The sequence below is a fragment of the Heliangelus exortis genome, chromosome 2 (genome assembly GCF_036169615.1).
Source record: "Heliangelus exortis chromosome 2, bHelExo1.hap1, whole genome shotgun sequence".
Classification (NCBI taxonomy): Eukaryota; Metazoa; Chordata; class Aves; order Apodiformes; family Trochilidae; genus Heliangelus; species Heliangelus exortis.
This window is the reverse complement of record NC_092423.1, coordinates 31,085,241-31,101,224: the sequence shown is the minus strand read 5'-3', so window position 1 is coordinate 31,101,224 and position 15,984 is coordinate 31,085,241. Positions and strand designations below refer to the sequence as shown.

At 38.1% G+C, this 15,984-nt stretch overlaps 1 protein-coding gene across 2 annotated transcripts in view; it reads left to right on the top strand.

Annotated features, from left to right (window-relative positions):
- Nucleotides 1-14,431, top strand: part of CMTM8 (CKLF like MARVEL transmembrane domain containing 8) — a 36,492-nt gene extending 22,061 nt beyond the window's left edge. Inside the window, exons 2-4 of one of the 2 annotated variants that reach the window (XM_071735437.1) lie at nt 6,216-6,389; nt 9,959-10,075; nt 13,859-14,431. In XM_071735437.1, coding sequence (XP_071591538.1) covers nt 6,216-6,389; nt 9,959-10,075; nt 13,859-13,942 — 375 coding nt within the window. In that variant the 3' untranslated portion in view covers nt 13,943-14,431. Of the gene's footprint in view, nt 1-6,215; nt 6,390-9,958; nt 10,076-13,355; nt 13,790-13,858 lie in introns of those variants that run through there. The other variant, XM_071735436.1, reaches the window with a different exon arrangement.
- Nucleotides 14,432-15,984: the final 1,553 nt, after the last annotated feature.

The following is a 15,984-nucleotide window of genomic DNA, read 5'->3' as shown; positions in this document are numbered from 1 at the left end:
GAGTCACAAAAGATTCCTCCACCAAGCAGCTCTTACCAAAATAAGTTCTCCCAACTGCTGATAACACAAAATGCTTATGGAGGAAAAGTGGTGTACAGAGGTGTGGGTAATGAGGAGGGGGACAGTAATGGTTGGCTGATGTCAACTCATTGTAATGTTTTGTGTTAAAAAAAGTGTTGGAGGCTGGGAAAGAGTAGTAGGCTAAGGCAGTGTATTGATTCTTACAGTGTGTATGTGCATGGTCTTTGTGATTTCAAAGACACTTAAACAGGGATCTTTTATCTCTAAGAAATGTAGCTGAAAGGAGGTTTTGAGTTTCCTTGTCTCTGCATCTTTACTCAGTGTAATAGAAATATCATTTAAATTTTTATCCTTCCATTTTTCTCCAGCTAGATTTTAAAATTTTTATCACCTCTTCTCTTACTGCAGCACAAACAGGATTTTTATACTTTAGTCTGGATTGATGTTTTTTGTTTTTTACAGTACTTGTAGGCTTCCACTGTATTTTTTCTTAGACATTTTTCCTCCATGGACATTAAAATACAGTTTTCTAAATAGTAGGGAAGAGTTTTGAGGTTTTTTTTTTTTTCGTTTTGTTTGGTTGGGGTGGGGTTTGTTTTATTTTGGGTTTGTGGCTGGTTTTGTTTGTTTGTTTTTTTAAGTATTATTAATAAATATCCTTAATTTTTGTGGGTAAACCTACATTTGATGTTGTTGTAGCTGGTATGGAAGTGAACCTATCAAAGTTGTTTCGTGCACACACGATAGCTTTGGATAACCCTTGTGAAAGGTTTCTGTTCTTGAAAGGTGTTCCCTTTCAATCTGCAAGGGTTTGGCACTGGGTGCAAATAGTCCCTTTGATGTTTCTGCAGGCCATCTGAATCTTGCCCCCTGATAAAGCTTTTTTTTTAAAACAAAAACCCCCAGTAAAAGCCAACCAACCAACCAACCAAAAAAAAAAAAAAAAAAAAAAAACCCAAACAAAAAAAAGCACAAAAACAAAAGCAATGATTGTGCGCTCTCTAGTGGCAAAAGGCGAAATGTGTAAGGATTCATAGATGGCGTATGAGAGCACAAAACCTCCATTTGAAAAAACATTATTTAAGTGCAGTGCAAAACATTTAGTCAATTTAATCATGTCATGAAGAAAAAAAAATAACTCTGTGTCTGTCAAATATGAGCCAACTAAATCTACCTGTTCTTATGACTGAACTCTTCTTTCTCTCTTAAAATAACCCACCCACACCCCAATATTTTGATTGACAGTGTAAGATCCTGCATTTTGGGTTGTGGTCCATGTCATAAAAGGTTTGTAAAAATGTTTGTCAATCTTTCCACATTCTTAAAAACACCCAAGGGATGGTTGACAAATCAATGTTGAATAAAGGCAGCTCCTCTAGTGGTGAACTGCTGGGCTGATTGCCCTTAGGATTCCTTGCTTTTACCCTCTTTACTGCCTGCTGAAAAGCATCTCCAACTTTGTCTTCCTCAAGGACCACGAAAGGGTGAGATAAGACACTGGGGACAAGGCATGAGAAGTGATGATGCTCTCTCTGCCCACGGAAGAATCTCTGGATTTTGGTGGTGGTTTTTTGTTTTGTCTTGTTTTGTTTTGCGTTTTTTTGCTTGGTTTGTTGTTGGGGGGGTTTTTTGCCTGCAGAGTAGCCAAGGGAAGGAAAGGATGGAGGCTGAGACATTCATAGGCTGCTTGTGCTGCTGCTGCTGAGGTGGCTCCTAACTTGTGATTTAGTAATATGTATTTAGAAATAATGACATGCAATAATTTAGAATGGCCTCTCTCTCTCTTCTAGTTGTAAATCTCCATTCTTGGGAATAAGAGGCAAGATTTCTTGCTTTCTACTTGGTCTGTTCTGAATCCTGTCCATGTTTAGGTGGCCTGAATACAAGATGGAACTGTTGCTGCAAATGAACAACTCTTCTGTTCTCCTTCTACTGCCATTTCCATCTGTGCCACTGGCAACTCTGTATAAATCCTACAGTAATTATGCATACAGAGAACTGAAATGGTCCTAGGAAGCTTGTCTAGGATAAAGAATAGGAAAAGCTTTAGGCAAACATGCCAAATAGTTTTTTTGGTTTTTATTTCATGAAAGTAGATGACCCTTGGGTTTTTCCTCTGTCAGTTCTGCCACAATGAGATTTCTTTTTCCTTTGAAAGGGATGCATAAACATTTTGCATTGTGTTGCTGAGTTAACAGGTCAAGATCAATGCTGCAGAATTTGTAGCGTGAGAGTCACTGGAGAGGAGCTACCACATCATAGGCTTTTTAAATACACTTTGCAAGTATGAATTCTCTTCTGCAGTCTTTTAGCTGCTTCAAAAAGCAGACCTGGGTACATGGATTCAAGCTTGCACCTGCTTTTATACCTGCTGACTTGCACTAGCAACATGAGACAAGATAGGTCTCATCTCCTAGGCAACAAAGGCTTTATTTTTTTAAGTGACTAAATAAGTCCAATACTTTTGAAATTCTCGGTACTGCAGAAAAATTATGGCACTTATTTAAGGGTTTGAATATGCAATTCAATTAAGCATCTAATTTTAAACTTGCACGGTCAATAATATTGGACTTTGTAGCAAAAGTTATTTCCTTTTTATGGTATTTGCCAACTGCTGAAGTATGCATTAATGCATTCTTGACATATTAATGCATTCTAGTAATGGACGTACCTGATCAGGCAGTGGCCAGATGATCACAAAATACATGTCTGAGGTGATATCAGAGACTGCAGTAAACAAGGGAAAACTGCTTGCTTTTATCGTGTTCTGAATAGTGAAATCCCTATCTCCCCTCTGACTTGAAAAATTGGACCCAGCTGGTCCAGTTTGAGCCCCTTGTTGGCCCAGCAACCCCTCTCATCGACTACCACATGAATTATTTTCTTTGGTGTTCTTGATGATTTTCCTCCCTTTCTCAGAGTAATTTCTGACAGGATTGTAGTATGTTCCTATAAGTCTAAATAAACATATTCTGACTTTAAAATTAAAAAGCATAATTTTAATATTCTCGTAAATGAAAATTGAATACTTAGCTGTTACTGGTGTGCTCTGGCATACCTGGTTACAATGAGGTAGAGGCCTTTCCCAGATACTTTGTGGAGCTTTCTCCCTTGTCTCACAGGTGATCTGAAGCAGTCAGGGTAGCTGGGTACTGTCTGTGCACACTGAATGACTGTGGGCACTCCCTGGGCTTTGGAGCTGCTGATCTTTGCTGTGTGGAATCACATACCTATCACTCACTTGCCAGATTTTGTACACCAGGTGCTCGTTGAGATGGCATTTGAATATAGCTCAGTTATTCCCAGCGGCGAGGTTTGTTATCAAATCAGCAGGAGAAGTGGAATTCTCAGCTCCAGCAGAGGCACAAGTGTCATCCAGTTTGTACTGATCTGTTGAACAGCAAACACGTAACGTAAGGGATAGTCAGAATATTACTAGATGGGCTTCTAACACTGCAGAAGTTATCTCAGTATTTAACATGCTGGGAAGACAAGCTAATCATGAAAGACTTGTCTAGATGTCTGTGTTCCTTTGACTCCTTAGGTATTTTGTAGATGCTGACAGCCACTGTGAACTTTAAATCAATTTATTGCCTATGTTTACATAGGCAATAAAACCATTTGCCATATCATTTAACTACACACAGAGTGAATTGTTGACCATGAGCTGATCTGACCTTTTCAGGTCCAATCAAGAAATATGAAATATTATTTCAGCTTGTCAGCTCGAGTAATATTCAGTGAGAGTATCTGGATCTAACTGGAAATGTCAGATGCACTCTAATGCGCAACCCGTCAAAGTTACAATGCATATGAACCAAGACCTGGTTAAGAATATAAATCTGTAACACCCGTGGTGCATCTCAATTGCTTAGGTAATTTGTCCTGCCATTGGCAGGGGCTAGCTAAAAACATGCATTAAAAGCATTTTTTTTTTTTTAATAGTTGTGAGATGTACAGCTGCTTTTGCTCTTTCCAGAAATAACCCACTATCTATGCTGAGGTGTCATGATCAATCTTCTTGGTGTTGAATTTTGTTTTAAGCATTTTTCATCTTGTCTTGTTCTTTTTAGGAAAAAGTCTACCTCTATTTTTAAAAGCTTTCTAAAAAACAACTCTGTTGTCAGGAGGTTATGGTGTTCAGTGATGTTTAATTTCTTTGTTTTCATCGTTTCATCTTTGAAGTTTCTGTCCTTGGTATTTTGCTAAATATTCAGACCTAGGACAAATCTGTCTTTAATACTTATTTATCAAGCATGAGACCAATTATTTATTGGCATAATTTCCAGATGATTAATTTAAATTTGGATTAAAGTGGATGGGCACAATAAAAAGCAACTTTGTATCCTAGGAAAATGGGATTTTGTTATATTATCAAGATTGTTTAACCTTAAAGTAGTTACAGTAAAATTGAGTTGGTTTTTAATCTAATCATGGGGAGGTTGTGCAATTTGAGTTACTATTAACTGGATTGCTACTATTAGTAAAATGTTTTTGGAACTGGAATTAAAATAAACCATGGGAAGCATTGTTAAGCCGATAACTTTGCATTAAGGAACAGTGTATATTTTTAACTACCCAGTTAATACGATTTGAGCTGCTCTTATGAGGCAATGCTGCCCTCCCCTGGTGTGCTGAGGGAAGTAGGAATTTTTATCCCAGTCCGAGCAAAATTCCTGTGCTTGTTATAGAGAAATTGCTGAATTGATGAAAACGGTGGGTCAGTGCTTTTAAAAAGACCATTATATGCCTTTGCTATTACAAGACTAAAAAAAAAAATCGAAACAGCAGAACAGACATTTTTATGTATGCATGGTGCAGATGTGAGTGAATGTACATGTACAAATAATATACAGAAATATACTGAGAACACATAAGACAGCAAATTGAGGGCTCAGTTAAGTTTGAGTGGCAATTTGGAAGGTGAATTGAAGACAAAATAAACAGATACAGGGTGGTGGCTGAAAACTGACAGGACCTATTACGATAAACCTTGGTTTAACAATATTGTTTTGACATGTATGTAACATTTAGAGATTTATTATTACATGTTTACATGTACAGTTCTGCCATAGAAAAGTATTTGCTTTATTTTTTTCTTCCTTCCATTTTTCAGTGCTGGGCAGTTTCACCATAGTGCAGATAGCAGAAAGAGATGACCCTTGTTTCACATAAAAGAATTTTAGTTCCCAAGTCTGACTCCAGTAAAGTGTGTATTGGGGTTTGGTTTCTTTGTTTGGTTGGGGATTTTTAAGGTATAAAATATCCCCTTTTTTTCAAAATTAAGGTTTTTCTAATTGCTGAACAATTTGCAAAACACACAGCTTTTCTTCCTGCAGCACATAACGTGACTTCCATTTTGTTTGCTCCTCATCCCTCTTTTTCTGTTTAGGGCCACTTAACACTAGAGAAAACTGGAATATATTAAAATCTCTGGCTCATGTATTTCTTCATTTCTTAGATGTGAACAGATCCCCAGCTGCAGGATCAGGAGGGAGAGTTTTTTCCCCCAGATTGGTTTGCTTGGGGACTTTGTTTGAGTGTGAGTTCTTGTCTACTATGTAGGGTCAGGTCACTTGGGACATGTTTTAAGAACTGTGGAATATAATGACACTCCCAACCTGACCTGCACCATGTTACCATTGGTGGTGGTTGTTGATATTTTATTACTTGTATAATGAAGTCCTAGGAGCTGTTTTGTGTCTGTGATGCTTTCCAGTCCATGGAGCAGGAGTGGACCATTTTGAACTGCTACTCAGTTACCTGTGACTGTGGCAGATGGGACCTGAAGATCCCAGTGGTCCTTCACAGATTTCTGTTTCTAAAATTACTTCAGTGACTGCAAAATAGTAGCACTGACCTTTGTGCAGCTAAGCTATTAGGCTATATTAACCAATCCTTTTGAGAGCTAGCTGTATAACCACTGCAAGTATGGCTCCCTGATAGTTAAAGGTTGAGTTAAATCAACACTGAGACAACCTTGTTCTGCCTTTCCCTTTGTGACACCCTGCCACAGCAAAACCAGTTTGATGTGGTGTTCTTTTTTGTTAAAGTAGTATTCTGACAGTGCAGCAACCCAGCTCAGCTCATCAAGTGGTTATGTGGACAGCAGTGGTGTTGTTCCTTAAACTAGAACAAATGTATGAGGTCTAAGACTATGTAACAGATTTCTTTCTTCTCCATAACTTTTGCAGGTGTTGGGACTGCTGGTGTGGACGCTGATTGCTGGAACAGAATACTTCCTCTATCCAGCCTTTGGCTGGGTGATGTTTGTAGCTGTGTTTTACTGGGTTCTCACCATCTTCTTTCTGATCATCTACATGACAATGACCTACACCAGGATCCCTCAGGTGCCCTGGACCGCAGTGGTAAATATTCCCATTCTTTGCTGTTTCAGGTTTGCTGGGTAACAAAGAGGATAAAATATTGACGCATGCTGTGGGTGTAGTAAACCAACTGTACTTCTGCTTTTTGCAGATTTCTTCCTAATTTCTGTGTGACCACATACCTGCACTGTTTAACCTTTGTACTACCCAGACACTTTTAAAACACTTTTCCCATGATGTTTCACCATTTTGTTCAGCTGTTGATGCAGTGACTTGATTTTCAGTAATGTGTGTGACTGATACTTATGCACAGTGGCCTCTCTTTGTCGCTGTAGTGATTACATCCCATGAAAAATGAGTCTGTTGCTGCCTTTGAGCTAACAGACCTGGCCATATGGCTTAAACAGCAGAAATCCCTTCTTGAATCAACATCCTGAGTTGGAAGTGGGACCCCGGCTCTTAAAATATGAGTTCTTCCCTGCTAAAGTAAAAACAAAGGTCATCCAGAGGTGGCAATTTCACATATATGTGAAAATGTGCCTACTGTGAAAATGGTGCTGAAAAATATATATTTGTAAACTACTATGTAATCCTTCACTTATAGCTCAAGACCTAATGTAAATCAGACAAACACCTAATGTAATTACAAAAGAATTCCACAGTCACTTAAAATTCAGATCCAGTTTTTGTGGTTTTAACAAACTTGGCTAGCTGTATGATTTTCATACCAGGTTGGTTTTCAGGGTAATAGATCCTAAAAGTCATTGACATCTCAGCTGGCTATTTGTGACCCATGCAAGAACTATAAATTTTAGCTTTGCATTTGTCTGGTACAGTGAGATACTTTTTTATTATTATTATTTATTTATACTAGCTAAATATTATTGACTAGAATTCTGTTCTGTTTATGATAAAATATATTTTTGATTTCTGTGTTGCAAACATCTTGTTATCAGCTATACTGAGTATGTGACTAAAATTGAATACTCTATTTTTGTCTTCCCATTTGCTGCTGTAATAAATAGCCAACTATAGCAATTACTAATAAGAACCAGGAGTATGTTCAGATAGCTTCACTGTTTTCAAGTTTCATGACAACCAATTACCATTAAAGCTATCACACTGCTATAGAAATGTTGGATTATTTCAATTACAGCTGCAGTGTGTCTGGGTACATTTAAAGGTGGTGGTGGTGGGGGTTTGATGTTGTTTGGTTTTGGTTTTTTTTTCCTCCTTTGCATGAGGTGTAAGTACATTTAAATGGGAGGCATTTTTGTACCCATTTGGACACACAGCTTTAGTCATTAACCTTCTTTCATCAGTTTAACATTATTATGAGACAACAGCTGCATGTAAATGAGTTGCCCCTGATTTGTGTAATAGACAATCTGGAAAATTTTATTTGTTTCTGCCTCATATTGAGTGCATGCCTTGCTCTAAGTTCCAACCATACTACAGATAAGATCAATTAATGTAGGTCCAAAGGGTAGTCTCTTTATAGTAAAGGGTAATATGAAGAGAAAATAAATGCAAAATAGAGAAAAAGATGCTTGCATTCCAGCTTGTTTTCCCCTGAGGTATTAAAAGAGCTGTTGGGAACAGCCTTTGTATTGAGCCTCTGCCACTCCTGGCTCAACAAGAGGAATGCTGTCTGTCTTTGCAGAGAGATGTTGTTTATGTCTTCATTCAAGAAAGCATGACACACACCTTTTCGATTGAGTTTATGCCTACCTTCCTCCTGTTCTCTGAAGTATCCTGAATTCCAGTCTCTGTTAGATACTAGGATAGCCCACAGGCAACAGCTCAAATTGTGCCTATTGTATGCAGCATCCAAAATTTATGACATCTCTGTCATAAATCCACTTTTTGCAGGTTAAGCACATTACCAAATAGCTAAAGATGAGGTTGCTTTTACTGCAAATTAACCCAAAGGACATGCTTGAAACATGAAGCACTGACTCTCCTTAACATTACAAGTTCTTTGCTAAAGCAATCAATGGAAGCTTTTAAAATCTGGTAAATTTGAATTTAAGAAGCAGATGGTAATTTAGCATGAACCATTTGGTTTAAGTAATATATTGGCAGTAAAGGCCCAATCAGCTTGCATTGCATTCTGTCTTCCCCAACAGTGTTATTTCCCAGAGCAGCACTTCTCAAAAATTTTGTGCCTTTTTTCTTTTCTACATGACAAGATATCACAGGGATTTGTAGCTTTCCAGGGTAATTGAGTCTTTTTGGAATGGGAAATCTAAAAATTACAAGCGAAAACTCTTGGCAGTCAAATCTGGATTTTGAAAATCAGTGCCTCACAGAAGTTCACCTGAACCTGTCAGTTGTTGGCATCTTAGCCTAAATTTGATAGTTTTATATTTTATTACTGTGCTGCCCAGATAAAACAAGAGAGGTGAGATCTGTCGATAGAGACAATCGCTTTTTATCAGATAACTGATGTAGGTGAGATGAACCTCACTTATAAATAAGTCTCTGAATCAAACCTTAAGTGCCAAGCCCTGGACTCCACCAATGTGCTGAAGCACTGCCTACAGTTCCTGGCAGAAGGGTGAGTAAGTGGCTTTCCCAAATGTCCTGAAGTTGCAAGGACTTAGGAACTATGGAGAAGGTGCATGCCATTCAGCCTGCTCAGAAAACTCTTTTAAGTTTTTTTTGTGTGGATCTGGAGACTGTCATGTGGAGAAATGACAGCTCAGCATGCTGCCCTCTGGAGGGATCTGCAGTTCAGAAACGACCTGTTTGGGGAATGGCTTCTCTTCAGAAAGTTTTGAACCCTGATTTTTTTAAAAAATAGTATAACCTTCCTATAGCCGTGACCAAGTAGTAAGTAAAGGACAAAGTACTAAAACTATGTACTTTTAAAAAAAACCTCATACCTTTTGATCTCTTTCATCTTCTCAGAGTTCTGTTTTACCTCCCTTTCCTGTTCTTTGTTGCTTGCCAAACCCAGGCAAACTGTTCTTGATTGTCATGTGATATGAATTTATCTGCTTTGCATCTTTCTTAGTAATGAACATAGGTACTCTGAGAAGTTAACTCAGCTCCTTGGAAGAGAAAGTGCAGCATCTGCCATCTTGATGGCCCCTGTAGTCCATTCACACTGTTCTCCTCCTTGGTTTCATCTGTTTCTTTCTCTTCTCCAAAACAGGCAGAAGGGAAATGTACTGAGGGGGAACTGGAAGAGTACCACTGAAAAAAAATTACATCCTCTTTATGTCCTTCAAAAGTGGGGAATAACAAAGTTTTGGAAGCTTTAAGAATATTTTTTTTACATGCCACAAGTCTTTTGATTCCAACAGTGTACTATTGTGTAGATTAGAAAATAATCATATTGCAGTTTTGGTTTGTTTCCTTGTTCTTTTCATATAGTATCATATTCTTACTGCCCATCACTTAGGTTGTCATAACCAAGTGGTGTCATTTTTGGAATAAGCAGTTACATTTTAATTTGACAGAGAGCAACTTGGAAGACTTGGAAAATAGTTAAGAATTATAATTCTTGTGTACATTGCATGTGTACATTACATTTCAGAGGGGAGGAATAGAAAATGGAAACAAATGCATGTGCATGTTAATTATTTTGTCTGTTTTTTCAACAGGGCCTGTGTTTTAATGGAAGTGCCTTCATTTTGTACCTCATTGCTGCCATTGTAGATGCATCTTCAGTTACCAAAGAACTGGACAGTCACAATTACAACAGCTGGGCAGCTTCTTCAGTGAGTTGTTGGGGTTTTTTTGGTTTGTTTTTTTTGGTCTTGTTTTGTTTTGTTGGGTTTTTTTCCTTTGGTTATTTTTTTTGTTAAAATCAGTTTTATGTCCAATAAATTTATATCAAAAGAAGAAGGCTCACTGGAAGTGCCCGTTTAAATGCATGCATTCTGCATTTTGAAAAGCTGCAGACAGTTGTAGAAGCTCATGCACAAATCTATAGGTAGCTGTATTTAGCTCATTTTTTTTTTTTTTTTGAGGTGACTAGAAATTCCACCAGGAAATGACAGTAGCATCAGGAAAGGCTGTAATACTTTCAAGATTATGCTGCTTTCACCACCTGTGTCCCCATTAATTACTAGCTCTAGTAATTTATTATCTAATTTATAAATAATTTATAATTATGTAGTAATTTATAATTCAAATTAATTACTAGGTCATAGCCTGCACATCAGAGTAAATAAAATGGTCTGGGTGAGCACCAAGTCACCTCAATGTACTTGGACAACTTCAAAAGCAGCTTAACTCAGCTAACATTGCACAGATGCTTAAGGTGCATTCAGATTTTTGTGGATTTTTGTACAAATACCCAGCACCTTTGGGAGGGCCCACTGTATCATTGTTTCCACAGCAATCTTCCTGTTACCAACTGAACTTTTGATAATCTTTTCCTTGAAGTTGGGTAGGCAATGTCTGAGAAATCTTATCACTTCTCAGTATTTTAATGTGGATGCAAATAATGAATTTTGAAGAGTCTTGTCACTTTCTGAGTAGGTGAACACATTGTCTAAGTCAAGGAAGTAGTAAAAGGACTTCTTTCCTGTTGTGGCAACAGTACAGAAACTCAGTTATATCAAATAATTCTTAACTACAGCTACTCTGCTGTTGTCCTCTCTAGACTATTAAAAAATCCTGTCTTCTGTCTGAAGCTTAATGTACATGGCCATGAACACCTGCTCTGTTTTTGTCTTGTAGTTGGGTAACTTTCTCACTTCAGTGGTGGTCAAGATCTTCTCTTGGTAGCTCTGAACTATTGATCTTTTACTCAGCCACTGCTGTTGACAGGAACTTGCTTGCTGTTAGATAATCTTTCATGCTGATTCAGGTTTTATGTAAATGCATGAATGCTTAGTGTCTCATGGGCTGTTTGGACTCTTTTCTAATACCTCCTAATATGTTTTTCTAAAGCACTGTCTAAATAAACTATTTAATGTAGATTCTTGCTTTCTGGAACCATTAAGGGTTTCATAAATTAATGTTTGTGAGACTTCAGCAGATCTTTTATCCCCGGTAGCTGTTCTCCATTAGAAAGATTTTAGATGAAGCTTTTATTTCATAAGAAATGAAATTATTGAAAAAGAAGATTGATATATATGATTTATAATAATGTAATAAAATAGTACAGTATTGCAATAGTAGTACAATAACGTAACATAATAATTTACATCGTAATATACAGTTATGGGGGTCTGTGATTAAATTTATATATAGACAAGACTCATCAAAATGTTGGAGGTCTTAGAGTTACTGCCTGTATGCATGCTTAGTTGTGCTCTTCCCTCAGAGCTGAAGTGCCTACCCAGGCCAGTGATGGTATGGAAGCAAGGAGGTCACCTGGTCCTGCTCTGTCTCACCTTAAAGCAGGGCTAACTCATATCAGACTACCAGGGCCTTGTACATTTGAATTTTGAGATTTCCAAGGATAGCTATTCCACAACACCTCTACTGCCATGTTACATTACTCCTAATGTAACTTTTCCCTCCTAGTATCCAATTTTCTAAATTTCCTTTATTGTCACTTGCTTTTCATAGCATCATAGAATAATTCAGGTTGGAAGGGACCTCTAAAGGTCACCTAGTCCAATCCCCCTGCAGTAAGCAGGGAACCCTCAACTACATCAGGTTGCTCAGAGTCTCATCAAGCCTCACCTTGAATATTTCCAGGGATAAGGCTTCAACCACCTTCCTGGGCAACCTGTTCCATTTTTCCACTACCCTCATGGTAAAGAACTTTTTCCTGACATCCAGTCTAAATTTACTCTTCTCTAATTTAAAAACATTGCCCCTCATCCTATCACTACAAGCCTTCCTATAGGCCCCTTGTAGGTACTGGAAGGTCTGTTCCCTCTTGTCCTATCACTGCTCACCTCCAAGAAAAGTAGTGTTAATCCTATTTGCAATGTCAGCTTTATTTGGTTCAGTTACCAGCACAAAACATTCTGGCCTTATCATAAGACCATTTTGAACATTGGCTGTTTTGAACAACATGCAGTGACTGACAGGGATTTAACACTAGCACTGAATTGGACTTTATCAGGACAACTGAAATAGTTCACAGCTGTTCTTGGGTTTCTGTGTGTGTGTGTGTGTTGCAAGGACTCCAGAAACAGTGCTACTGATACAGTGTAGTTCATAATCTCTAAACATAAAATAAATCTAGCCTGCTACAGAAGGCTTATTCTGTAATCATTTTCTAACAAAATAGTGATATCTCAGCATGGCTGATGTCACTGTTACTTGCACTGTGGAATACCCTTATTCAGCTAGGTGGTGGCTTGGTCTCTTCTCCCTGGTAACAGGACAGGAGGAAATGGTCTCAAGTGGCACAAGGGAGATTTAGATTAGATATTAGAAGCACCTTCTTCACTGAAAGAGTAATTTAACACTGCAATAGGCTGCCCAGGGGGGTGGTTGAATCAACATCCCTGGAGGTGTCTAAAAGATGTATAGATGTGGTGCTTAGGAACATGGAGCAGGTCCAAAGGAGGGCAACCAGGCTGGTGAAGGGACTCCAGCACAAGTCCTGTGAGGTGAGGCTGAGGGAGCTGGGGCTGTTCAGCCTGGAGAAGACGAGGCTCAGAGGAGACCTCATCACTCTCTACAACTCCCTGAAAGGAGGTTGGAGCCAGGTGGGGGTTGGTCTCTTTTCCCAGGCAACTCTCAGCAAGACAAGAGGGCACGGTCTCAAGTTGTGCTGGGGGAGGTTTAGGTTGGACATTAGAAAGAATTTCTTTACTGAGAGGGTGATCAGGCATTGGAATGGGCTGCCCTGGGAAGTGGTGGATTCTCCATCCCTGGAGATATTTAAAAAGAGACTGGATGTGGCACTCAGTGCCATGGGCTGGTAACCGTGGTGGCAGTGGATCAAGGGTTGGACTTGATGATCTCAGAGGTCCCTTCCAACCCAGATGATTCTATGATTCCATGGTTTAAGCACTCGACTTGGTAGAGATAGGTTAATGGTTGGACTTGATTATCTTAAAGGTCTTTTCCTTCTGTGATCAGTAGAGGACCTCTGGAATTGGTAACCCAATTGGTACTGCTTGCTGTTTGAGAACATGTCTGGGGCTGCATTTGAATCCAAACCTCCTCTGATGGAGTGTGGCACAGTGAGGTACAGGCTGTGGGTGATTCCGGGAACACAGCAGTGCAGGAGTGGTAACTTGAACTCATGCTGTCCCCATGGACTATCCCTCAGTCTATACCAGCAATTGGTGTTGAAAACACCAATCTGTAAGATCCAGACTGAGGCAGAATAATGTGGAAGTGTGGGTTAAAACATGTCATGTTTTGTCTGCTTCTGGGCCCATATTTCTACATATAAATATAAACTTACACAGTATTGACTGTGATGACTGCACAAGTCCAAGGAGGTGTAAGAGTGGCATTTACAGTCAACCTGATACTTCTCCTTTTTCCAAATCCCGTGGCTAATTTTTTTTTTAATACAGATGGCAGTGCTCTCAAATGTATAGTTTTTCCTAATAATTTTTTTCTCCCTCTCTCTACAGTTCTTTGCCTTCGTGGTTACCTCCTGCTATGCTGGAAATACATATTTTAGTTTTATATCTTGGCGATCACGAACTTTGCAGTAAATATTTTGGTAAAATGAATGCTGTAGTATAAAATACCTTGAGGATTGTGCTCATTTGACAAAAGCTTGGAAGAGGCATGAGGTCTTTCTGAACATTTGTTAGAATTGACAATATATTTTAAGCTGAAAGTAAAATGATTATTTATAACACCATATCATCTTTAGAGACATTTAACACCAACTTTGTACTGTATAATAAAATGTCATACTGGTTCTTTTAAAAATAACACGGTATTTTTTTCTAGATATTGTGTAGTGTTGTTACTAAAGCTTTAATAAATCTTACTCGGGTGTGCCAATTTTGTAAATGTAACTTTTTAATGTTACATGTATATACTTTTGATACTGAATACTACAAATTAAAACTAAAATCGTGACTGTCTCATTATTATGTGACATTTGCCCAGGAGGAAAAAGAAACAAAACAACAAAAAAAACCTTAAACTGTAAAAATAAATAAACAATTGACCCAGCTGTGCATGTTCTGTAAGGTGGGAGTAGAAGGTTCTTTTCAGAGTAAAGTATTTGTGACTGAGAATTCTGATGATCCTGTCAGTTTGCAAATTCTAGCAGCTACTCACAATCATGAGATTGCTCTTGGAACCTGTTACTGTAGCTCTGAAGCTTGCTGAAGGAGCCTTGTGCCTGAAACACATCATCTCAACAGGTTTCTTAAATCCAGCAGGCTCCAACGCATATGTCTAGACAACAGTCCTTTAGTGCTCACTGTTTAACCTACTGAAAAAATACCACAAAACACCTACTCAAGGTATTATGCTTTGTTTCTCAGGGAACTGTGTTTTTCTCTTTTCTCCTCAGATTAGGCCATTAATCTGTCCTAATGAAAATCTGGGCTTCTAGATCCTATTAAATGATATAAAGATTAAATTCATAGACTTAATTGTCTAGATGTCAGTACTAGAAACAAAGAATTTCCTCCCTCCTTCCCAGCCTACTGGCATCATCTGTGAGTTGTTGGTCTAATAAATGAAGTTTTAATTTAATGCTCATTACCTTTGAGCTAAGCAGAAGAATGACAGATTAATGACTTTCAAAACAGATAACTTTTAAAATGACTTTCAAATACAAATTCCCTAAGGAATTTTTTCCAGGAATTATATAAATAGTGTAAGGTCAAGATTATTTTGTGATCTTATTTAAAGATTGTCTCACCTAAAACTACCAGTAAAACTTCTATTCCTGAATTAAGAAGACTTTTGAAGTCTGGAGGAGTGTCCAAACTTAGATGGACAATTATATATGGTAGTAGAGAAATCTTACTGCCTAAAAAAACCTGCTTTATTTCTCCCTGTAACTAAATGGTGTGTGCATTCTTCTATGTGCTCTGCAGCCAAAAAGATTTATCAGCAACCATTTAGTTCTCTTCTGATCACGTTGCTTTGTTCTTGATTATCTGTTGGAGTCACAGGATTTCAGTGTAATGGAAGCCTGTAATTGTATGCAGATTGCATCTGGCCTGCACAGCAAAGATCAGGCTGTTTGGTGCTCACTAAAATTATCCAGTTGTGAGAAGGAAGAAGGGCCACCAACTATATGTTTTATCTACACAGATAAAATATGCCATTTAAATCCCACGTGCTCTTTTCTGTTGCTGGAAAAAAAATTCATAAAAATGATCCAAATGTCAGCTGGTAAAGCATGAATAGAAATATAGCCAGAACTAAAATACCGGTGATTTCTCATCAGTAAAAATGCTTTTGTGACAATAGAAATTCTTTCTTCAATTATATTTGATGTATTTATTTGATATATATATATTGCCTTCAATCTAAAGAATGTGCCTGTGCTTGCACAAATGTGTCATTGTCTAAAGCCATAACCCAGAAAACATTTGTGGATAGACATAGTAAGAGGGATAATATGTTTCATGCAGTGTACCAAAAACTGTCATGGAAACTGAATTACATTTTGGAAACAAAACAGTAATGAAGGATAAAAACACGCTGTTACCAGATAAGGACTTGTTCTGGCAAAATATCTGCCACCTCCCTCAGACTGCCATGCTGATCCTCAAGGGAAAAT